This window comes from Aotus nancymaae, unplaced genomic scaffold, assembly GCF_030222135.1.
Source record: "Aotus nancymaae isolate 86718 unplaced genomic scaffold, 86718_ANA_hifiasm-v0.15.2.pri h1tg000014l, whole genome shotgun sequence".
In the NCBI taxonomy this organism is placed as follows: Eukaryota; Metazoa; Chordata; class Mammalia; order Primates; family Aotidae; genus Aotus; species Aotus nancymaae.
Window position 1 is genome coordinate 105,555,427 of NW_026988425.1, and position 26,273 is coordinate 105,581,699.

At 42.1% G+C, this 26,273-nt stretch overlaps 1 protein-coding gene across 2 annotated transcripts in view; it reads right to left on the reverse strand.

The window, feature by feature from the left end:
- MCC (MCC regulator of WNT signaling pathway) overlaps positions 1–26,273 on the reverse strand; it is a 461,802-nt gene that overhangs the window by 249,118 nt on the left and 186,411 nt on the right. Inside the window, exon 1 of one of the 2 annotated variants that reach the window (XM_012470095.3) lies at positions 20,860–21,095. The exons of the other annotated variant lie outside the window; for it this stretch is intronic. Coding sequence (XP_012325518.1) covers positions 20,860–20,916 — 57 coding nt within the window. The 5' untranslated portion in view covers positions 20,917–21,095. Of the gene's footprint in view, positions 1–20,859; positions 21,096–26,273 lie in introns of those variants that run through there. 2 annotated transcript variants of the gene reach the window in all.

Here is a 26,273-nt window from a genome sequence, read left to right on the forward strand (position 1 = left end):
TAAGTGGCTGCTGATTCTTGGGGCTCCCAGGAACCAGAGATTATAGAAATGGGGCAAGAAAGTTTAAAAAAGTTACTGTCGCTTATTACTATTTCACTAATGTAAAAACATTAATGAACTAAGGAGAGAGAACTATTAGTCCCATAATACTAGAAAGAAAAATAAAAGAATCTCTTAACCTACTGTACTTATCAGAATAGTACCTGAGGGGCTGAAAGTGACAATGAACAAACTTTTGGAATAGAGAAATAAAAGCAACATTTCCTCCAAAGCAGAAAATTGATTCATTACCAGTTATGGTAGGAATGCCATGAATATGTGTCCTTTCCCCTTTCTAACAAAATATTCTAAAGGGGATCAGAGGTTTCCCACTTGCTCAGGGTTTTCTCCAGAGAAAGTACTGTGGATCAGCAATGAGATTTTAGGGAAGTTCATATGATGATGGCTGGAAGTCAGGGATTCTATACTTTATTCTGAGTTATGCCTACAACATTGCAGGGTCTTTCTCACTTGGGTCTTCGATGTTTTTGGTATTGGATTAAGTATTACAGAGAAATCTAATAGGACATAAAGTACCAGGCACCCCCAGCCACTGAAGATATATACAAGCTTGTAGCAAACTTCAAGCAAAACTTAAACATGAGAAACAGGATCAGGCCACATTTTAAAGAATTTAGATGTGTGTGTAGAGACTAAATGCAATTTTTAGGAAAGAGGGGTTAAAGTAGGTATGCTGTGGTGCCAAGGAGAGTCAGTTGTACTAAATAAGTGTATTTTCCTGATTAAACTGTATTAAGCAAATGAATGCAATTGACACTATGCAAATGCTCACAATAATAAAGATCAGGAATCTTCTCATCCATATTAGACTGGATTAAAAAAAAGTGAGTAATATCAAGTCTGGATAGGTTAAAAAGCATTTCCATCTTGACATGTGCTCTGTTCCTGTCTCGTTCCTTCACCTCCCAAGTCTGCCCACTATGTTACACTCCTAATTGCACTCCTAACTATGGGCTCCTCTCAGTATTTATGTGTATGACTGACATCCAGGGGGAGAGAGGGCTTGTCCTCTGCACAGAGAAACGCTGGCTTCTCCAGCACACACAAACAGGTAAACACTGTATACCCAACATGGGTACGAAGCAGAATAGGGGACCTCCAGAAGCTCACCAAGAGTGCCACACAGGGGATTTACTTCAGTCATGCCATCAGACAGTACCACTTCCTATGATTGCTTCAATGCTTGTCACAATGTGTGGTAGCAATTGCAGTGGAGCATAAATCAGATCTGGGTATTAGAAACTTCTTGGTCCCTTCTTCTCTGTGATATATGTTTTAGCAAACCAACTTCTCCCTAGGTGTTAGGGTCCCAACAAGGCGGGTCCATAGGCACCCCCTCCCCACATCTATTCTCCTCTGTTAAGCCAAGCTCATAACAGAAACAGCCCTAGGCCTTGTAAACAGGGCACCTAGGTTCCAGGATGTGGTGGCACCTGGCTCTCGGACCCCGAATGTTGACCCAATTAAGCAGGATGTCAGCCCCTGAAAACCAAGAAGTGGTTTTTCTTAGAATGGCATCCAGCTACCAGCAAACTCCTTATATAACCCCCACAGTCTATAAGCCCGGCTGCTGCCTTCACTACCTGTGGTGAGGCAGCCTGGCAGGCTGAATAAACTCGCTAAACCTGACCCTGGATCTGCCTCTCCCTTCTTTCTGTCAACCTTATACTGGGAAAGGAGAAAACCAATAGGGAGGCGTTTGTACTAAGCTGAGCTCTTTTAATTTTGACTAAACATACTTTTTTTTTGAGATGGAGTTTTGCTCTTGTTGCCCAGGCTGGAGTGCAGTGGCACGACATTGGCTCACTGCAACCTCTGCCTCCCAGGTTCAAACAATTCTTCTGCCTCAGCGTCCGGAGTAGCTGGGTCTTATAAGCGCATCCCACCACACCTAGTTAATTTTTGTATTTTTTAGTAGAGATGGGGTTTCACCATGTTAGCCAAGCTGGTCTTGATCTCCTGACCTCTGGTGGTCCGACCTCGACCTCCCAAAGTGCTGGGATTACAGGTGTGAGCCACCGTCCCCAGCCTAAAGATACTTTGAAGGTTAACAGAATTGAGGCCAGACTAGCATTCTGAAAGCTACTTCCCATCATTCAAAGGGTCAAGTTTTTATTACAGTCCTTTGATGGGTCTAGTGCTGGGTGGGTTATGGAATCACTAAGTATAAATGTTTTCATCATCCAAGTTCCCGCAATCAACTCTTTCTATTTTCATAAATACTCATTTCTGAATGAATGGTATACCTCATGCTTGAGAAAATATATTGGACTGAATGACATTGCTGGCTAGGAAGCCAGGCTCTGACACCTCCTGCACCATGCCTAGATTCCCAGTCTGGCTTTCAGCATGCCAGAGAAGTAGGGGCAGAGAAAAACAAGGCCAGCTTGCAACTGCTTCACTCACACAGCTTGTGGCCTTCCCTTTACTTCCTGAAAGCCGCAAAAACCTCAGACCATCCTAGCAACCAAAGCCTCCAGCCAGTCCATCAACCGGGTGGGCCACTGCATTAATGAGCTTCTTAAAGGAAAAAACAAAAACACCCTGAAGCTGCAAACAACCCTTCCTCCATTGTGCTACAAAAATAGTAACTCTGATTCCAAGAGCTAAATTGATCACATGACATAGTTTGCCAAACCAGTAGGTTAAATGTTGCTCTAGATTAGCATTTTGGTCAGATATAGTTTAAACAAAAATTAAACTTTTAACGGTACACTTGTAGCTAGCAACGCAGTTCAGTTTAGGAACTTCTCAGTAATAATTTTGTCATTATTTATAGGAAGTCACCATTAAAACAGAGAAACACTAGCAATGCATAGTAGTAGGAATTTTGGGCCAGAAAATAAAATTCAGCTACCTCTGACTAAAAAGGACTCCACTGGGCCCCAGGGATTAAGCTTCCTACATTAGACTGGTTCACAGACTTTGCAAAATAGATTGATACTAGGATCATGCAGAGACAGGTATAGTCTGCTCTCCATATCCATGGATTCTACCAACCATAGATCAAAAATTTCAGGAAAAAAAAATACAAATAAAGAAATAATACAGTATAACAACTACTTACATAGTATTCACACTGTATTAGCTATTATAAGTAACTAAAGATGATTTAAAGTATACAGGAGGATAGCTTACATGCAAATACTACACCATTGCATATAGATAAAGGATTTCAGCATCCACAGATTTTGGTGTAGGGGGAGGGTCCTGGGACCAATTTTCTCTGGACACCAAGGGAGGCTGTATATGTAAAAGAGTCATAGGTTATTAAATGTTCAAGTGAAATACGTTTTTCAAAACATTCTAAAATTAGTTTCACTTGGTCATTTTTTTTTTAAAAGCAGGCCAACCCTGACTCCCATCCCACACCCATGGATGGGATGTCAAGGGCCATAGGCGGCAAGAATGTCAAGGCTACAGTGGCCACAGTGATTCTGGCTCCAAAGGGTAACGAGTGTGGGAACCGCATAGCAGCCCATGCCGGCTCCCCAAGCTGCTGCCCTCCTCCTCGCCCCATGCTTCTCCCGTGGCTACCTCCAGACACCCTGGCAGCACTCCTTCACCATTGTAAAGGCATTCTTAAATAAGCAACAGGCTGGAGACTGAGTAAGCAGGCCTGGGTAGAACAACATATGGTCCCAATTTATTATAGCTATGTGTTTGGTTTTTTTAAACTGACCTTTGTAGTCTTTGGATTATTTTTACAAAGACCACCCCAGGGCATCAAGGTACCCTTGTTTTTTCTCCTTTAACATCAGACATCAACTCTGCATAATACACTACTCAGTTTCTTCATTTACACCATTTTCCCTCTCTCCCTTCCTTCCCCCTCCCCCATTTTCTCTTCTTTGATCTGCCCTAAAGATTAAGAAGTCACGAAGTTATGTAAGAAGTCATGTTCATTATGTGTGCTTATAATGAACACAGACTGAAAACCTACATATTTACTCGGTAGTTAACTGTATATTATGATATATAAGATGGACTATCAGAGTTATTAAAAATCAAGTTGTTTTTTGAGACACGGTCTGGCTCTGTTGCGCAGGCTGGAGTGCAGTGGCATGATCTTGGCTCACGGGGGCCTCAACCTTCCAGGCTCATTTCTGCCTCCCGAGTGGCTGGGCCTACTACGTGTACTCATCACCACCCCCAATTGAGTTTTAATTTTTTTTTTTTTTTTTTTGTAGAGATGGTCTCACTGTGTTACCCAGACTGGTCTAAACTCCTAGGCTCAAGTGATCCCCCAACTTCAGTCTCCCAAATTATTGGAATTACAGGCATGAGCCATTGCACCTGGCCAAAAAGAATCAAGTTTTTTAAAACAAGCTATACCAAGGAAAACTTGAAAAAAATGCAGAATATGATTCTGTAAAACTCAAGTATGAGCCCTTTAAAGAAATATTTATAACTAAAAGACATACCAAAATGTTACCTGATAGTAAAATACAAAATGTTTTGTTTACTCATTTATTTCCCAAGTTTTGTATGAACATAAATTACTTTTATGATCATGTCTGCACACCCCTTACTCCTTACCCTGCCCTTTCTGTAAGAAGGAGCGTAAGCTGTAAATGCTCATGTGATGTGAACTAATGAAGTTTTTCTTAAAAACAATTTTAAAAACCATGACTTAGAAAGCATAGTCTGCTTTAATAATGGCAGATTCTGAACCATAAACGTGTATTACAAAATGCTAGAAGATGAACCATGGTCCTTTCACCGCATTTGAGTACACATAGTACCAAATGGTTACTTCATATCTCTCTTTATTTATGTGCTACATGTGATATTGGCATCTACTGTGGAGAGACTGGAATAAACTATATGTCTACATCAGCCATCAGCCATCTGCATTGTGAGTGAACAGCCACGAAGACCAAAGATGCCCAAATCCTGACCTGTCTCTGAGCCTTATTATCCAACAGTCTACTGCACATTTCCACTTAGATGACCGGCAGGCATCTCACACTCAGCATGCCTAAATCTGGACTCATCATTCCTCACAAACTGGATTTTACTATGAGATCTCCAATCTCACCTATCAGCATAATCCCCTCAGAAACCTGGGCATTATTCCCAATGCTTCTCCTTCCCTGCAACCTACCAACCCATTCTCCAACTTCCAGGTCTTATAGATGCCAGCTCCAAAAGCCATGACTACATGGTCTGAGAAAGCAGTAAACATTATACAAACAGCAGGGACCTCAGGAATCAGACCCTAACTGAAACCTGGCCCTGCCACCTACCAGACCCGTGACCTTGGACAAGATCTTTAACCTGTCTGAGCTTCTAGTCTCTCACATCAAATGCCCCTAAAGACAGGATCTGTGTCATGGGACTGTAGCATGCTTTAAATGAAGGCCATTCACTTGAAAGTGAATGTTGAAGGTTAGGCACTATACGGGTACTAGGATCAATGGTGACTAACAACCACTCTGGTAGGAAATACCAAGTCCGCGGGCCTTTACAGTGTATTAACTGCTACGATGCAGAACTACCCAACGTGATGGGGAACACAGGAGAGGAGATGGAACCTAGACCAGGGTGGCAACATCAGAAACAGTTCTCCAAGGAAACTAACATTAAAACCAAGTCCTGTATGATGAGCAGGAGGTAAATAGGGAAAGTTTAAGGATATGGATAGTGTACTGGGAAGGAATAGCAAATGTGAAGTTGTAAAGTCCAGAGACAACCAGGAACCTTGAAGGTGCTGAAATTAGTGGTGCTGGCTGGAGGATAGAATGCGAGAGACGTGGCCAGAGATATAGGTGGAGTAGTCAACAGGAGATATGGGGCTGGGCACCTCGAAATGAAGGGTTCTGAGCAGGGAAACGACCAAACAAATGCTTTCAAAGAGCTGAGCACAGTTGAGTGTTCTTCTTGAATGCTTTAACTGCCTTCATTCTCACCACCACATAGTCTGGTTTATGCTGTCCAGAAATTTACAAATCAAATGTCTCTTTTCGTAAGCTGGCCTTGTCCAATTATTAACATGTTAGAGTATTTTTAAAAAATACATTAAATTTTTTCAATGTTGTTGGTGGATTAAAGGCAAGAATATAAAGGAAAAAGCTCATGAGTTTTTAACTGGGGTTTTGATAGTCAGACTCGCAATGAAAAGGGTAACTTCTTTTCTGAGTCATAAACCTCAGAACTCTCCACACAACTGATCACAGTAACTTCCCAATTCCAAGTGCTGTGTTAAGTAGCACTTATAAGACACTACATCAACCTCATCATTTCATGACATGGTATGCTCCAATTTCCCACCCAACCCACATAAGCACCAGTGTTCAATGCTCAGAGTCACCCAAAGCATTGCAGGCTGATTGCTTTGATGAAAACTTAATATTATCACTAAGGAATAGTACAGTGTCATATTGTGAATAAAATTCACCCAGGAACCCAGACCTCATTGGAATACCTAATTAACTCTATATAGTAATCTATGAACACTGACATTAAAAAAAAAACAAATTAGTGAAATGAATTTAAAACTCTTTCATTCCTACTAGATTAAGAACCATTCACCCAAGAAAGGCAATTAACATATTTGTCTCTTGCAAATGAATACTGAAGCTTAATTGCGTGGACTTTCTACCTTTGTAAAAAAGGATGTCTTTTTGCATATAGAGCACAATTATATATAAAATTATCTTCCATGCCCCCATCTTTAAATATTACATATTCACCTGTAATTTGGAAAGAAACCTCGATAAGGCCAGAGGCATTAGGTTACCATTCTCACAAGCTCTTACCAATTTTTAGAGTAATCAGAGTATCAGTGGATAATACACATTCAACAATACTAATTTGTAACAGGACACTTTGAATATCAGAATTATTGTGGATCATTAAAAAACCAGAGTTTTGTTGTATTAAAGACAACATGTTTTAAAAGGTATAGATGTAGCCTTGAAATACATAAAGAAAAGGAATACTTGCAAAATGAAATTGAAGTAATTCTGTACCAGACTGCTTCACTAGAAGTATTTCAACAAAATACCATGGTATTGCCATTCTTCACATTTATCATTTCTAACACAATCTGCAATGATTCCAGCTCCTGGAGCTATTCCCACCATCCCAGGACTAGAACCTGCTTCCATTCGGCCTCCACACTGATCTCTTCTCTTCCTGAGAGACGACACCCAGAGCCAAGTTCAAAACTCCCATGTCATCTGTCTGGAAACAAAGCTCTCCAACCCCACTTGTACTGGGTTGGCCCCTGGGGCTCAGTGTTTACCTTCAGAAGCAGATGGAGGGGAGCTGTAGCCAAGATCTTTCTTCATGGAGAGGGAACTTGGGGGTGGTGGGTTCCAGGGGCTCACACCACTCACTGGTTGATATAAAAGTAGTTGCCCTATGTGTACCTTTTCTATCTCTCTCCTAGTATTATTTGACTAATTTTCATTATTCTTTATTATCATGTACTCTGTGAAGCACACTGCAAGAGTGTGCTGTGAAGAGAAAGCATATCTCCAGCTACCAGCCACTCTCACCAGTTGAGCTGCTGAGACAGAGACACAGGTGAACAGATTGTATTATAAAGTTCGAAGTGTCAACTCAGAGGGGTGAGGAGTGTTGCCGGACTTAATGGGGTGCTTGGCACTCACTGGGAGTTGAGAAAGGCCTTCCAGAGAAGGTGACCTGTTGGGTCTAGAAGACAAGCTGGTGTCACCAGGTGGAGGAACGTCATCACAGGAAGAAGGGGCAGTATGAGCTTTGTTTTGAGAGGGCAGGAGGGAGGAGGAGGAAGAATACTGACTACAAGAAGATTTCGTATTGCATAAGACCTGTGCTTCTCCTTTCACCTGTTGGATATTCAGACCAACCTAGGTTGGAGGTGACTTGTGAGGCAACAGATTAGAGGTAGCAGTCAAAGCCATGGAAATGGAAACCACCACTGTAGGAGAGTCCATGGCCACGAGCCAGCCATGGAAGTTCAAGGGTCCAAAGCTCCGGAACCAAGTGGGAAGTGAAAGAGCCCAGGGCTTAGGTTTAGGGCTTCTTCAGTTCCCTTTCCATTGCCCTCATGGTATATGCTGGTCAGCAAATGACCAAACTGCTTAACAACTTCAAAACACTAGCAGGGATATTCTACCACTTCCTCCTTTTGATCATTAGACAAAACCTCAATAAAGTACCAGGGGCTTTAAGAAACTTCTTGCAAATAAAAAAACATTAGCTGTAAATGAAATAGATGGCCTCCATTGCTGTGGCGGACATTCCAAGTCCTCTCAAATCTCCAGCCATCATTGCTGCTTCAAAGCAACGCTCTCACTGGTGCTTCTGTAACCTTCTTCCAGTTAACCGACTGCAACTCATACAGTAATTCACAAACTGTGCATCACTGATAAAACCTTTACAGTAATTCACAAAGTGTGCATCACTGATAAAATCTTATCTCCATGAAAGAATGGTCATGCACCACGTGAATGTGGTCTGTTTCTCTGCAGTACATCCTTATTCTGGACACAGGTAGTGACCGCAATGCCATCCCTCTCCCATTACCTTGATCATGATGGTCATCCAACAGTTACTGGGCACAAGAGAGAGTGAAAACAATAAAGCTGGGACAAAATTAGGAAAAAGTTGATAAAAAATTAAAAGCAATTAGTGTTGCTACTTGTTAGCCCATTAACATTCTGGCTCTATGAATCCAAAAATTATCCAGTATTCTAAAACTTGACAATATTTGGATAAACATTTTCCCAGGCAATGAGCTTTTGGCATTAAGGTCGAGAAGAAAAAATATCAGCAGGTGGTGAGACTCTCAGGATTCCTGCATATTGTTTTCATGACATATTGGTCTACACTTAAGAATTTTTCTTAAATTATTTGAGTGCTCACAATTATAGCTACTAATGCTTCTGCTGATAAGGTGCTTCACTTCCACTTGGCATCTTCAGCAACTAGGCACTGTAGTAGCAAAATAATAGTAATAATAATATTATTATTATAACAGCAAGAAGTGACAATTACTACATATTTACTAGGCACTGTGATAATCACTCTATGGGTTATGTTACTGGCCTTCACAACATTTATCTAGGGTAAGTATTTTTATTATCACTACTTTATAACAGAATGTGCATCCCAGAAAACAGAAAAGTAACCTTCCCTGCATCACCTAGCTAGAAAGTGGCAGAGCTATGATTTCAGAGTCTGCAACTTTACGAACACATAGTTTCACAGACAAAGAAATTGAAGTGACTTGACCCAGTGAAGTTAGCAGAGAAGGTGCCAAAAAACAGAGGCCTTTCCTAGTCATTCAACGTATTATCCTGACCCCAATATGTCATCACTGCTAACTGGGGATGTTTTAATGCCAAATAAAGAAGACGCCCCATCTTTGACACTCAGGGAATTAAAGGGTTTGAAGGCAGCTTTATCAGCATCAGACACTTTCTTTAGCAGTAATTACATGTGTGTCCGGACAGCATTTTCATAAGCAGTTCAGAAGCCCAAAGTGAGAAACAGTTTTGGAAGTTGCTCTATCAATCCTAACAGAAGGCATACTGACTTCTGCTCCATGCTTCCATCAGATTATGCCAAAAGAGAGACAGAGACAGAAAGAGGATCCCAAATCTGATTTTAAATCTACCTATTCTAAGCTGGAAGTAAAAACTCTTCCTGTCCTGGAGTCCAATGCACTCATTTTTCCCTCTCCTCAATCTTAACACCCTGTTAATATAACCGGCTCAGGCACAACAGCCTCTGAACGACTGCATTCGCATAGTAGTCCTGTATGGCACTTTCTCTTATTCAAATATTTCATCAAAAGTGCTCCCAATCAAGCATGAAAATAAATTAAATCTTGGTTTAACCACGATTAGAGTCACATCACCAAGAAATAAAGCAACAGAGTTACACCTAATCTAACAGACCAGTCTGACTTCCTGGCTACTTTCCACAAGCCCTTCTTGCTAAAGCCCTCTCCTAAAACTCCTCTTTGAAGACTGTGAAATCACATGTTGGTGGAAAACTGCAACTTCAAATGTCACAGACATAATTCTTAACTCTGTGCCTGCCTGACATTGCTAGTCAGGCCACAAGTAGAGTTGCTGGGTGTCAGCCTGTGAAAAGTACCCCGGCCACACAGAGCATCAGAACGTTTCTTATTCTTGGGCACCCTGGAGGAGTCCCCAGGCTTGGGCAGAGCCCATTTATTTTCTGTGGAGAAGCTATTCACTCTCGGGCCTTACTTTGTACACACTCTCACTCCTTCTAGAAATACCAAGGCGTGAGTACTGTGCAAAGCCTCAATATGGAGAAAATCAGAAATGGACAAAGGAGAAGAGGACTAAGGGACTGATATCCAGAATATGCAAAGAAACCCTGTAACTCAACAACAAAAAACAAGCCAGATTTTAAAATGAGTAAAGGACTTGAATAGATATTTTTCCAAAGAAGATGTATAAATGGCCAATAAACGTGTGAAGAGATGCTCAATATCACTACACACTAGGGAAATGCAATTCAAAACCACAATGAGATACCACTTCACACCCATTAGGAGAGCTACTATTAAAAATATAAAATTTTTTTAAAAAAAGAAATGGAAAAGAACAAATATTATCAAGAATGTTAACAAATTTTAAAGAAAGGATGACAGGCTTGACCAATAACGCTCTGTCAACATACAGCAGCTAGCAAACCAGCCAAAAAGTAAGCCCATCTCATTATTCGCCCCTAAAAGAATGGCGTATTGTACCTGCTAGGCCCCAACAATCTGTCAATAAAAGCCTGTTGAGAGCAGACAATTACAACACACCCCAAAGCCACAGTTAAAACTAAAAATAAATTCTTCCAATTACAGTTGATCATTGAATAACACAGGTTTGAACTGGAAAAGTCTGATCCACTTACATGTTTAAACTTAGCTTCTGCCACCCAAGACAGCAAGACCAAACCTCCCTCTTTCTCCTCCTCAGCCTACTCTACATGAAGACGATGAGGATGAAGACCTTTATGATGATCCACTGCGTGAATAGTCAATATATTTTCTTTTCCTTATGATTTTAATAACATTTTCTTTCCTCCAGCTTACTTTAGGATTACAGTATGTAATACATATATCACATAAAATGATATAGAATACATATATCATATACTGATGTTATAAGTAAGGCTTCTGATCAACAGTAGGCTATCAGCAGTTATGTTTCTGAGGAGTCTAAAGTTATGCACAGCTTGGGTGACATGGCAAAATCCCATCTCTACAAAAAATACAAAATTTAGTCAGATGTGGTGGCATGTGCTTCTAGTCTCAGCTACTTGGGAGGCTGAGGTGGGAGGATCACTTGAGCCAGTGGGTAGAGACTGTGAATTACACCACTGCACTCCAGCCTGAGAAACAGAGTGAAACATTGTCCCAGAAAAAAAAAAAAGTTATACATTAATTTTCTACTGCAGGGGTGTGGGCAGGATAGTGTTTCTAACCCAGCATGGTTCAAGGGCAACTGTATTTTGGTAGTGTGATCTGTAATAATGTCATATGTAGATATGATTTACTGAAGAATTAAATTTTCTCCTTTTAAAATGATCACAGAATATTCCAAAACACATACCTTAATGTAAATATCCTGTAATATAGAAACAGAGGAAGTTGAAGCAGGAGAGAAAAAAATATCCCTGGGAATTAGGAAAAAAACTCAGTTCTACACTTCCTCCTTTGCCACTAGCGACCCTTCTTCGGGCCTCAGTTTCTTTATCAGTCATACAAATGTTTAGGACAAAATAACGCTTAAGACAAATATAAGCTTACCAGCACCACCCAATAGAAGCACTTCCTTTGTCTGATTCCATGCTTGCTGGGCAATTTTGTGGTCATAATCTGATGGCCAATAGTTTTTCAATAGGAAATAAGTGTCAGCATTCCAGTCTCCTTGGAGCTATACTTGTTATAAATCAATAAATGCATACTAAAGTTCATAAAAAACAAAGTCAGTGCTTCTAAATAGTTGAAGGAAATGGGTCCAAGTGACAGTGGAAAGTAGAGTTCAGTTTTCCTAATTCAAAACCCACCTATATTCTACATCATCAGCATCCATCTGTACTGGACCATCAATCAAGGGAAGGCAATTTTCAAATCATTCTTGGCCAGTGTCTATGTCACTCAGTTTTTTAAACCATTCCTTTTAAGGGGAAAATGAACTCACATACTCTGAAGATGTCAAAAAAATAATTACAGTGTATTTTTATGGCACATAATAATTACTTCTGATTACAGAAAATGGCACAATTTGAAAGTCTGGGAATATACACAGGCTTCAAAGGCGGGAAGCCAAAGGAGAGGCATCTGACGACAGATCACTCTGCCCTATTCTGAAAATACCTTCTTTAATGGGCTTTTGGAACACATTTTCCTGGCCTTTTCTTTGCTAATTCTTCCTCTTTCCTACATCTCCCCCTGCCCCACAATAAAATATATGTATATAAAAAGAATAAGAAAGTCAAACAAATTCAGGCCTGCGTTCAAAACTCTCCAGAAAGATCCAGATACTCTTCCAGGGCTTATGAAGCCCTAAGTGATCTGGCCAGAACCGTTTTCTCCGACCTCATCTCCTTCCACTCTCCCCTTGCTCACTGTGCTGTCAGTCATTGCTGCCTTGCTCCTCCTGAAACACAGCAAGAGTGCCTGGGGCTCTGCACCTTGGCCCTTACTCTTCCTTTCTGTCTGAAATGATTTTCCCCATCTTCACATGGCTGTGCCCCTCATTTCACAGACTCCCACAGTGAAGTCCTCCCCGATCACTAGAACAGCATCCCTCCCCTCTTCATTCCCGAGAGTTTTTTCTTTATAGCACATATCACCACTGAACATGTGTGCGTTACCTGTCTCTGCATCTGTGTAGGATACGTAGAGCAGGGATTACACCAGTTTTGTTTGCTGCTGTATTCCCAGTCTTACAGCAGCATCTGGCATGTAGAAGGCACACAATATTTGTTTACTGAATATGTGAACAGGTACAAGATAATAAATTACAGTCAAAATGACCAAACTAAATTCCATCGAATAGGTACTTCAACCAAATTAGAAAATTAGTTAATCCAACACATCTGTCACAGTAAAATGGCAACTGGGATTTGGTCCAAACAACAACTTCAAAGTCTGTTGATTTCCCACCTACCACATATTGACTGGGAGCTGGGAATATAGTGATCTCTGCCTTCAAAGATCTCATGGTCTCCCCTAGGAGGCCAAATTGTAAGTATTCTGAGCACAGATAAGGGAAGGAAGAGGCAACCTGGAGACACTGGGAGACACTAGCAGAAGAGCAAGAAGATTCTAAGTGTGCTGTGTGTTCTATGGACAAGTTCACACAACCCATAGGAAAACAGGAACAAGCAATGACTCCCACTCTCACCAGGCAACCAATCAGAGGCCTACATTCCTTTTCTAATTGCAAGGCAATCTTTTCCCTTATTGGCATTCTTCCTTTGACAACTGCTTCAGTATTTCAACCCCAGCTGGAGTTAACTGACATGCACGCACACACATTGAGGTTTCATGAAACTTTCTGTTCTCAAATAATCACACACTACGGCCTTTGGTTTAAGATGCATTTCCACCTCTGGCCCCATATATCCTACTGTGCGTTCCAGGCACTGATCAAATCTCATGACAAGGGATCTGCTCAAATATTCTACCAACTGAAGCATCAAGTAGCCTTCACCACACAAATTTCCCAGCTCAATGGGCTTTTTTATTGCTTATTTACAAACTTAACAAACTCAACCTGCTTTTTATATGGCAATTGGAATCAATAGCTACTAATTCTGAATTTTTTTTTCCTAAAAGACTTTCTCAAGGTTTAAGGTGTTTGCTGAATTTAAGAAATAACTTGAAAAATTCACACATATGAAGTGATTTACAACCCTAGTCACTTAGTCACTTAGTCTCCTGTGGCAATGAAAAGCTTCCAAAAGGTTTCCTCTTCCCTCTCTGTACTGATTTTGTCTGTTTCTAGTCAGCAAGAGAAAAAGGACATTCACTAGAAAAAGACAGGGTATCTCTGTAGTTACAGTAAATATTTACTCTATAAATTGAACTTCTGTTTATCTGTGTAATCCAGGTTACTTGCTTTTTTCTTTTTTTCACCCCCGAGACTAAAAGATACCACTGCTGGGAATCTGGGTAGATGTACAGGGCAGGCAAGAGGGTTCAAGAAAATAATTACATACAATTTATCTCTGCTATGACATCCCATCACCAACGTAAATAACCCAAGTCCTAATATCTATCAGTTCTTGTTGTCTTCTTTGGCTTGTCTGATTTTATAATCTTGCCAACATAAACCCCCATCTCAGAATCTGGGGATGGCTTAAAATTTGGTTTTCTGTAATTTGATTCCTTGGATCAAAAACTAACTTTGAAATCTTCATTCATCAGCAACTTCTTAATTTTGCTATAAATGCAGGTTTGATCTTCCAGTTGCAGCCCCACCTGGGAGAAAGCCTTCCTCATGACTTGCATTGGGTAAATCAGCTAGATAGTTATTATAACCGCGCAACTGCACCCATGACTTTATTTCCTAAGTATCACCATGATATTCCCTACTCTAGATAAGTGTGCCCACTCACTCAGGGTTCTGGCACGTCCAGTTGGTAGCAACTATCCTGTAAGGTGCTTCCTTAAGATGAGAAGTCTTGGGACTTAAAAGCCTCCCAATTGGTCAAAGCACTTCCTCAGAATCAAGGATCTCTCCCTGCTTCCAGGCCTGTGGCCATCCCAGTTCTGATCATCTACCTGGTCTTTGACTAACTTCTCTGTTCATATAACATGACTTCCTTTTTCTTGTTTTTTTTTTGTCCTCCACCTGGTTCCAGCCACATGAACCATCTCTGTGGCTTGATCTACTTCACCTTATCCACTGTGTTTGACTCAGGACCTCAATGCCATGTTTAGCATGCGCTTCTTCAAGACCTGGCTGTCAGCCGCTGCCTTGCCATCCAACCATGGACACTAACTTTACTTCACTGGGACCCCTTGGCTTTCTCCCCCAGCCTGCACTCTGCAGCCCCACAGGGGATTTGGCCAACTATAGAAGGAACCTAAAGCCCTGCCTGCAGGGGTGGGAAAGCCCTAATTCTTAAGATATTTAAAGCTTTATTCTTCTCTTTCTGGCACCTCAAATATTATAACATCAATCTCTGAGATGCCTCTGAATGTACAGGTAGTAGGTCATAGGTTATATTATTCTACCTTCCTTGCCATGAAAAGGAATAGAAGCCTCTCCTCCAACCCCCACTGAATGAGGATCACACTATTCCTTATCTATGAATCTGCTTTTAGGCTCTGGAAAGTCAATGCTTAGAATTCCCCCGCCACTTGGAGGCTATGGCAGTGACTATATCCCTTTACTCTAATCATATCCATTTCATTTTTATCAGAAACACTTATCTGGGTATTGCATAGGGATTACAATATAAATCAAGTTAAGCAGGCTTATTAAATAGAATACTCCCTCCTTGGAACATGTGATCAAAAGGTGAGGGCAGTAACAGAAGCTAATGAAAGGAATTAATGTACAAATGGTGGAGCTGTGGAGAAAGACTACCTGGGCACAAATCCTGACTCCACCTTTTACAATCTGTGTAGTTTCAATATGCTTTTTCCCCTCCTTATGCCATAATTTCTACACCTATAATGTGGGCATAACAGAAGGTACCTCAAAGTTTTTGACAATTAAGCATGTCAGTATCTGGAAAGTGCTTAGAAAATATAATTCGGAGCTATTACAAACCACAAAATGAATAGCTAAAAAGCAAAACAAAACAAAAAACTAAAAACCATTGCCAGGCACTGGGAATTAAGAAATCAGGGTTTTAGACAAGGCTCTGTCATTTTGTGGCCTCTGTAGTGGATTAAAATTGGTTGTAAATTCTTTATGACACCCCTCTTGGAGAGGTGTTTTCTGCTTGCTTCTTTAACCTTAATCTGGGTTGGGAATACAGCTGTTTTGACCAATAGAACACACAGAAGTGACCTGTGCCAGTTTCAGTTCCATATTTTAAGAGAACTGAACTGGCACCTTTACCTCCTCTTCCTTGGAACCCAGCCGCCATGCTGAGAGGAAGTCCAAGCAGCCACATAGGGAGGCCCATGTTGAAGAAAATTAAGCTGATCTCCCAGTTTACAGGCAACATTAGTTTGCCAGCCATATGATTAAGCCATCTTGGAAGTCGATCCTCTTGCTCTAGTCACTGACACAAGTCTTACCTCCTGAACTGCAAATCCATGAGCAAATAAGTTGGTTATTCTCAGCGTCTAAATTTGGGAGCAGTTTGATAGACTCTGCACCAGGTCTTGACCCTGCTCTTCTTATGCTTATGGGCTATGGCTAAGACAGACATTCAACAACTCATTACAATGAAATGTGATTTTCTAAAGACAGAGAAGTATAAAGAGGCAAAAAAGGGTGTGTGAATACTAGGTGATCTTTCAGGCCCCTTCCAATGCTGATATTTTATAATTTATTTGATGATGAATAGCACAGCTGTGAGATGGCCACTTGGAGATAGTCACACAAGATAATCTAGGTAGAGAGCAACTTTCTTCTATACAATTCTACTTCGTAATTAGAGCATCAGTGAAGAGGTGGCATTTCAGGAGTTACTGAACAGGCAAATGAGGAAAGCACGGAGAGTGGCCTGTATGGCCTAATTCAGACATGAAATGATCCGATACGAAATGCTTTGAATGAAGAGGTAAGAAGAAAGAAAGGGAAATATGATTTTCAGGGGCAACCAATGTTTCCAAGTAAATGGTGATGCAGAATTTTGCCTGTCCATTGTTTAAATAATGTTTAAAAGGCAAAGAGTTTGTTGATTGCTCTGTACAAATTCTTCGAGTAAGAATATTTTTTCATCTCCAGAGATTATGATTGCCAAGGGGCAAATTTTTTTGAATAAATTTTTCTTTTTGTACATAAATAGGCAACCATCTACCAGACAACCAGATCAAGCAGACATCTACTCTGCAAGAATGAGTAAAGTCCCGTTTTACCCTAATATTGCTAACCCTTAAGATATCTTCCTTCCAGGTACTTGGGATTACTTAACAAGATTAAACTAAATACTGGCCCCACAAATTTTACCGAAACCAATAGAACTAACTGCTGACCTAAAACTCATGACCATGAAGAAGAAAATGCCAGAGCTATCCCCTTGACAGATTTTGGGAGAATTTAATGCTGCTAAGTGTGGCCATTCAGCTTCCTGATCACAGGGGAGGGAGGTTGAATTTCAAACATTTAATTTTTTAAGACGCTTTTGATTTGTCTGATGTTGACCAAAGTCCTTCCTTAATATCATATTTAAAAAGACAGAAACAGCGATAGCCAAGAAAAAAGAACAAATCACTAGTTTATCCTTCTAAAATTTTCCTTTTTTGTTTCTGTTGTTTCTGCTATAGATACCTTTGCTTTCCAAAAAAGGTTCAGACTTGACATAAGCCATTTATGGTCAATAAATACATAAAAATATGTTTGAATGTTCATGGTGGCAATTTTACTATCTCTGTAACCAACTCACAGGATCTTAAATGGCTACTGTCCAAACTAAAGACACAAAAGGAACACACTCATGAATTTCCTGTTTTCCATCTTGAAGTACTCACACATGCAAAACACCTCATGCCCAACACCCAGCCCTAGGTCTCCTAATTGTGTATCCCTCATACCCAAATCCCTCCTACCTCCCTAGTATCCAAGCATTCCTGGAGTACGAGGCGCAAAGGCTAACACCTCAGTGGTTGACCAAAGCTTGCTGCTCTCACTATCGGGATCAGCAGATTATAAACAGAAATTGATTAAACTCACTCTCTCTCTAGTCCAGGATGTTACAGAGTCAGCGTCAACATTACTGTCAAAGAGTCAATGACTCCTGTGGTGAGGGGTCCCTTACAGAAGGGGTAAGCCCACAAGTCAACACCAATGAGAGGCATTTTGTTTATGATACCCAGGATAATGGCAGGTCTTTTCAGGGTTCTTCCTGCCCCTGAAATGCCTGGTGAACATCAGGCTGAATCTGACCCCACAGTGACCTCCAGACAGCATAGAGGCTCCTGGGCAATCAGAGAGATGGCACTAAAGGGGCCCTGAGGGGTTTTATTAGTTCTGCTTCCAGGTGAGGAGGAGGACTCAACTATCAAAAGTGAATGGCAACTTTGCCCTGCAAGATATTAAGGGAAAACCAGTGTTTAAGAGAAAAATGACAGGGAAAATAAACTCTACACCAAAGATCTAATGTGAGAAATACAATCGAACTGTATTTGAATCTATGGATACTGCTCTGTGGATATTAGAAAATTGATAAATACTAAAGTTACTGCCCATGTTAAATTGAACAGAGATTTAGGGTCCACAAAGTATGAACCACATACTCCCTCTTGCCTTACATATCATCTTTACACACATTCTAATTTAAAATATGTACACGCTGAGTTGGGCGGATCCCTTAAGGCCAGGAGTTCGAGACCAGCCTGGCCAACATAGCGAAACCTCATTTATACTAAAAATTAGCTCGGCACGATGGCATATGCCTGTAATCTCAGCTACTCGGGAGACTGATCTACGAGAATCACTTGGACCTAGGAGGCAGAGGTTGCAGTGAGCCGAGATCACACCACGGCACTCCAGCGTGGGTGACAAAGTGAGATTCTGTCTCAAAAAGAGTAAAATAAAAAAATATGTACAAAGAGTAAAAATAACTACCATTACAGACAACTGCAACTATTCAACCTGCAGGATAACTAAGATTGATTGGAAAGGGGTACAACTAAATCATGGAACCTAAAACTGGCTCGAAAGAAAGCAAAAAATGAATGAGCAGACACTGATGACAAGAAAAAAAACAACAACATTTGGTAAAGGATATAGTTGAAGAAGGAACTTATATCCTTAGGAACAATACTATGTCATATACTGCTCAAATATTTTTCTGACCAATGCAGGGACACAAAGCACTCTCAACTCTTTCATCTACCTACAAGCTTTATGGGGATTACTTAAGGAGTGGATACAACTAGACAAGAAATGGATAATTTTACATGGCACCTGAGTATCATATTCTCTGCTCACCCAAAGTGCTCAAGGATGAGCCAGTAGGACTAAAGTCAATCCCCATCTCCTCTTCCTTCACTCTGTTTCTAGCCCCCCTCCTCCTAAGTCTGTGATTCATTTAAACAAAGGTTACTGGACAGCACACTTCACTCTGCTGCATTGAAAAACATTGTGAAGGGCCTGGCAAAGAGTCTGTGAGAGAAATGCCTTCAGTTTTGGGGTTTTCAGTGACCTTAGAATATCACCAAACGCTTCTCCTGAAACAGATTTAGTGACGGAGCAGGGATCTGAGTTCTGGTTCAGATTCGAGACCGTTCTCTAAATGTAAAATTGGCAAAAGTCGCTAAGTCCTCATGCCTCCTCCCTCACCTCCCATTTTTATGTAAGTTCTCACTCTCAGCATTTCTTGAGCCTTCTACATCACAGACAGGGGCAACAGCCATAAGGATTAGGAAATGCTCTACTTCATTCAGCCAGCACCTCAAAATGCTATTTCAAACCGGAGCAGAACGGCACAGCAGCATGACACTTAAAGCACCAGGAGGGACCCGGTAGCACTCACCAGCCCGATGGCAGACCTCGTAGGTTTCCCCCAATCCCATTTAGTTCCCCCTCTTTCCCATCACCAGGTTCCTTCCCCCCGACCCCCCAACAAGCTCCCAAGGGCTCCATCCTTTCATTTTTCCCTTCACCATTGGTAATCTGACATCACCATTATCTGCCTTCCGGCTGCTTTTACACTGTTTTCCTCTCTTCAGCCATACTCAAGAAACACAGACTACTTAGGCTACTTCTGCCCATAAATGGCTCATTGATGGCACCAAGAGGGAAACCCACAGACACCAAGCCTCTAGCTGTAGACACTAAACACACAGACTTCCTTTTCTTTTGAGCACTCAGTTATACGGGCTTCTCAGCACCACTTTTCAGGTATTCAAAGCTTTGGGGGTGTGCCCGAGGCATCCCTAAAGTCATGAAAAAAAGGTGGCTTTGAGCATCTTAACGCTCATATATTTGCATAGTGTTTGATGTAGCTTTAATTTCAAAGCTGGCCTCTAACACTCAAGAGGATAGGTTACAGTGGGAGCCCAGGAATTGCAAATACGCTTGCCTCAAAGACTCAGGAGTCCAGACCCGGGCAGGAAATAAAGTTCTAAAGTGGCTTTGAAGTGCTGCCTCCCCAGATCCCTCCCCAGCGCGGGTCATTCATCTTCCCCGAGGGAAGAGACCACCTTGCCTGAGCTTAGCCAAACGCGTCGCACGTGGGAGCCAAGTGGGAGATGAAATAATCCAATGAGTCCTCCTCACCACCACCACCGCAGCCCCACCAAAGTAGTTACCGTCGGCTTAAACTCAGCTGGAATGTCCGTGTATTTTACCGACCAGGGAAATAAAATGGTGTATATAAATTAGTGGAAGCGGGTGGGAAGGAACAGGGGATGCAGACTGTCGCGAGTAAAACGCCTCGCGGCTTGGTGAGAGGTTGTTTCTTTTTTAAGCCACTCATTTCAGACTAAAATATCGAGCCAGCTCAGGTCATTTCCTGAGTAGCACTACAAGTTAAAACGAGAATCAGAAAATCTATTAATCTTCAATTGCGCTGCCTCCAGACTGGGAGCACAGGGGGATGGGGTGTGGGGCTGTGGGGAAGTCGAGAGGAGGGGGATTTGTGGAAGAGCAAATGCCCGAGAAACCCTAGCTCCCGACCTCAGCTGTTTCTTCTTACCTCACTCAGCTCGGCCGAGGAGTCGTTTCCGTATTTCATGGCAACTCCAGAATTCATGATGCACTTTTCAGAGCAGGGCTCTCAGTCCCCCAGGTCTCGGAGCTTAAGAGTTGGTTTCACAGGCTCAATATCCACTGCTTGGTCCCTTCTGCCACATTTTAGTCTAGACAGCCATTTTCACCCAGGACAGTTGCGAAGCCTAAACAGAGGATGCAGGCACTCCTAAAAGGAGCAGCCGTGGCTCGCGTTTCACGGACGAGCCATTGCTGCAGGAGGCTCGGTGGCGTGGCGCGCTTGCAGCTGCGGCAGCGGGGGAGCCCGCGCGGGGACCCGCCCGCGCGCACCCAGCGCCCCGTTCCGGGGCAGTGCCACCCTGGGCGCCGCCTCGCCACTCCTACGGTGCCTCGCTGCCCCCCATTACCCGGCTGGAGGGCACCTCCCAGCACGAGCGGACACCCTAGAGGTGCACTGGCGAGCTCCTGAAAAAACTAGGGCGGTGGGGCGAGGAAGATCCGCGCCTCGGATTCAGGGAAGGAAAGAAAGCTGGAGGGAGCCGGAGCGGAGCCGCACTTCACGCCGAAGTTTCCCCTTTGAATCTTCTGGAGTTGTAAGTGGTTTCTGATTGAACACAGCTGTCTAGCTGCTGGCCACGGGGTGCGCGGAGGAGGCGGGGCTAGAGGGAGAAAAGGGTGGGGGCGAGGAGCCTGGAGGCCGAGCAGAGAAGACCGCGCAGGGAGAGCAGGCATCCTTCCAGTTCTCTGCAATAGTAATTAAGGACCCGAGTCCAGGAGGGGGAGAAGAAACAGGAAAAGCCACCTGAGTAATCGTGCAGGAAATTAAAAAAAAAGAAAAAAATACACACTTCCCTCATAGGAGCCGCTTTCCATGATTTAATAAAGTCAAGACAAACCTAAACACTGTACATCAGACAGTGTGGTGCACTTCTCACGGAACATTAAGATTTTACAAGGGTGCAGGGCAGTCATTTTCCCTGATCAGTCTAAAGTCAACACTATGGGTGTAAATTCACTGTCAAACTCCCTCTGTCTGTCACTGGGGCAGAGTACATTTTTTGCATGTCCATAATGAAGATAGAGACCCCATCCCTTGAAAGATGTCAAATAGGCTCACATTTAAATCCTCCCCAACTCCCAGACCTTCCTTAAAAATCTTCCTGCTCGTTTGAGTGGAGGTAGATTTGTGTTTATGGAGTGTGGAGTATGATTCAGAAAAGATTCAAGGGGCTGTTATACCCTCGAGTCGGCCCTTGGCATCTGAGCTCCCCTGCAGCTTTGAGTTCCCGAGGTAAAACATCCTGTGTTTATTGGGCGAGAGATGGGGCAAGAGGGAAACTAGGATTTTTCTCGCCACAAAGTTAAAGTTCCACTGAATCTGAGATTCACAGAAAAATGTTCTCATGCTTCAAAACAGTAGGTCTGTGAGATTGCTTAAGAGACCTCATCAGTCTCTTTCTACACAATGGGAACAAAATGTCTCCATCCCCAATAACAGAACGTGGCATTTCCTGAAGCCTTCTGTGAAAAGGCCATTGCATTGTTAACTTCCATTGTCTTTTTTTAAAATCGTGTTTATTTTGCTCTTTAAGAAGGAGCAGAGTGCAACTATTTGCATATAATGTTTTACCCATCCCCCTTCCCGTTGAGTTTATTCATTGCCTGATGGAGGCACCGCTGTGATTAGGAAGAGTTTGCTGTTCTTTCTAGAGCACTGGGTCCCAAGTTCTTGGACACTGCCAAATTAGAGCACATTCTGCATGGGGAGGAGACGGGAAGCTATATTATTTAATTTATTTTTTCATTGAAATCTGTTGAGTACTGAGTGCTTGAAGCTGGAAATGGTGGTGTATGCATAACTATGAAGAAGACTCAAGCATTGCCCCTTCCCTGATGGTGTTTATAGTCTTGTAAAAGATGAACAGAAATGACAATTCTAGGTAGAAAATGATACTTGCCATAAACACAGTACAAATGAGAGCTACTGCAGTTCAGAGGAGGGAATTATGATTTTGGCCAGGCTGGGTGAGGACACAAGACTCTGTGAAGGAATCTTAGAGGAGGCAGCATGTGAGTTGACCTGTGAAGAGTGGCTAAGCCCAGCACAGATGGGAAGTAAGGGGAAAGCATTCAAGGCCATTGTGAGAGAAAGTGGATGGAGACTGGCATGTGCAGAGTGGGCACGGGGAATCCCAGGCATTCCATTCTGGAGCATAAGCTGGGTGAGAAAGGAGGGCTGACATCAGATAGTGAACAGTTTAAAGTGCCATGTTAAAGAAATGGGCCTTCTCAATAGGCAATGGAGTCACTAATGGTTTTTTAGCATAGAAATAATGACGATCAGAGCTGTGCTTTTAGATATTCCAGTAGATTTGGATCACAATCATGAGTAACTAATATGAACTCAAATAGACTAGTGTTGAATGTGATTCTGGTGTTTAAAGATACATATTTTTCATACGACACCACCCCTAAAACCAAGCAGATGACTTCATCTGGTGTTCAACCAAAAGAAAAGTAATCTGTTCCAAAAGTGCAGGAAAAATTAGCAGTGTTGAACTTACTGAGAAGCAGTATGTCTGTAGATTCTACTTTATAGACAATATAAGGCATTTTCAAGGGTAATGTTGATTGTATGAGATTTTCTTCATAAACAATGACTCAAATACTTCAGTACTTACACTTCACATAAGATTCAATTCTACCACAATCTGGCAGGCGTAGATACGGTAGGTTGAAAGTGGGAAATGAATATGCGAATTGTACTATCAAGACAGTTCAGCAAGAGGTTAAAAGGGCCTGAACTAAGAAGGGATGGCCAGGCAAGGCACGATGGCTCATGCCTGTAATCCCAGCACTTTGTGAGGCCAAGGTGGGTGAATCACTTGAGATCAAGAATTCAAGACCAGCATGGCCAACATGGTGAAACCCTGTCTCTACTAGGATCATGAGGCCGAGACCAGCCTGGTCAGCATGGTGAGACCCTGTCTCTACTAAAAATACAAAAAATTAGCTGGGTGTGGTGGCAGGTGCCTGTCATCCCAGCTATTGGGGAGGCTGAGACAGGAGAACCGCTTGAACCCGGGAGGCAGAGGTTGCAGTGAGTCAAGACCGCACCACTGCACTCCAGCCTGGGCAATGAAGTCAGACTCTGTCTCAAAAACAAAACAAACAAACAAACAAAAACAAAGCCAGGCATGGTGGTGCGTGCCTGTAGTCCCAGCTGCTTGAGAGGCTGAGGCACGAGAATCACTTGAACTGGTAGGCAGAGGTTGCAGTGAGTTGAGATCACACAACTGCACTCCAGCCTGAGTGACAGAGTGAGACTCTGTCTCAAAAAAAAAAAAAAAAAAAGAGACAATGGAAGTAGACAGGAGGGGGCAAATGCAAGAGACTCTCAAGAAAGTAGATGGAAATTGTGGAGAAAAGAGAACTTCAAAGTGACTTGTAGATCTAGAACTTGGCTGACTGAGGTTAAGGTAATGTCCTCAACAAAATTAGGAATTCCAGAGAACAAATAGCTTTGGGAAGAAATTAAGTTTGTGATATCATGAGTTTGAAGTGGCATGTGGATATTCAAATGGAGATATTCAGCAGGAGCTTGAAATGGAACTATAGAGATAAGTCATGGTTAAGTTGGAGGTTCAAGGTTTTCTCTGTTAGAATAATAAATAAAACCACAAAATCAGGTAAATTTGCCATGGAAGAGGGAACAGTGGAAAGAAAAGTGGTCTAAGGATATTATCTTAAGGAAGGTTATTTTGTTTTGTTTTTATAGAAGCCAAAGAATAAAAGAGGAAATGATAGACAAGGTTATTTAAGGAAATAGGAAGATAACCAGGAGACCTCTACATCTGGGAGTCTAAGGAAGATGTCAAGGCAGAAGGAGGAGCAGCATTAATACTATATGCTACAGAGGGTAGAGAAGCCTACAGACTGATAAAAGGTCATTTCAAAGACATTACTATCCTTCAAAGATAGATTCCTATAAAGCTGAGGAGAAAGAAGGCAGATAAATTGCCACAGGGAGTGAGGAGAAACTGGGGGCAATGACCATGCAGGACTCTTTCCATAAATTTGATGGTGACAGGAAATTGGGAGATGAGACTCTCTCTTGGAGCCGGTAAGCAATGTTGAATAGACAGTAGAATGGGCGTATTTGTAGGATGAAGCTAAGGGAAAACAGGAGACGGAGCAAAGTTCCTAGAAAGGGAAAAAAGGAGGTGCCAAGGACAAAAATGATGAGATTAGCTTGGAGTAGGCTTGGGGAGGAGGGGATGCTGATACTTCTTCCTAGGAGAACAGAAACATTTGGGAGAACTGTAGAATGTATACACTAGGGAAGACAAGAATTCAGAGATATATGATAACTAACAACATGTATTTGTTAGTTATTAACAAATAACAAATAGACGGAGTAAACTAACTCTGTCTTTGCAGTTGTGGAGGGGAAACAAAGACTAATGATAATTTATCATCAGATTCTGACTCCAGGAAAGTAAGACAGAAAAATGTCAATGCAAGGGAATAAGTAGTTGTGATCCCCACTCCTGAAATTGTTCAAGTGTAGATGGGACATGCCGAAGCCCATTGCATGTAAAGAGTAGAGCTTCTTGCATTGAGGGAGAGTCTAGATTGGTTTTCTTATCATCTAAAATTCCATAAAATGATTTTTTTGGTGGTAGTTTAAATGTCTTATGACTTTTTTTTTTTACTGCATTGTCTTGGATCTCTGTTATCAAAGAAAGCTAAGATATTGCTTTGAACAATAATGCAACTGGGTCACTATTATAAGAACGTTAGAAATGTAAGGACCAACTCATCATGTCATCTCAATACACCAAAGAATAAAGCCCCAAGCAAGTTTCAAGCTATAAAAATTAGAGCTTGCCAGGGTTTACCAAGCATATAACTCTACATGCCTACAAATCCTTTAATATTGTGGCTGCCTTAACATCTCTCCAAGAAAGCTTCTCCAAGTCCTCCTGCTTCAGCAGGGATTAAGCTCCTATGATAGGCATGGGCAGGAGGTGGCAGGGGAGTTTATCAGGATGAGGGAGCAGGTCTAGGAGAAGGAGGAAAACTTGCTTTGCAATCAGGCAAGAGCTTGGTGCTTGGGTTCATCTCCTTCCTGAGGCCTTGTCTTTTCTAAAGTCCAGTCTCTTCTCATCGGGTCCCTGGGATGAGAGGAGGCAGCAGTAGTCCTGGGAACATTTCTGGGTAAGTGGAAGCTGCCCCGGGCATGACTGGATGAGGCTGTGCCATGTTGTGAGCACACTGCCATCGCCTTTCTGCTGTTGGTGCAGTCTGGCCTCTCTGTGTATGGCTGCTGACTTCAGTGAATCTATATATACCTGGCAGAAACTCTATTCTGGGTCTGGTCTGTACCCTCTACACTGG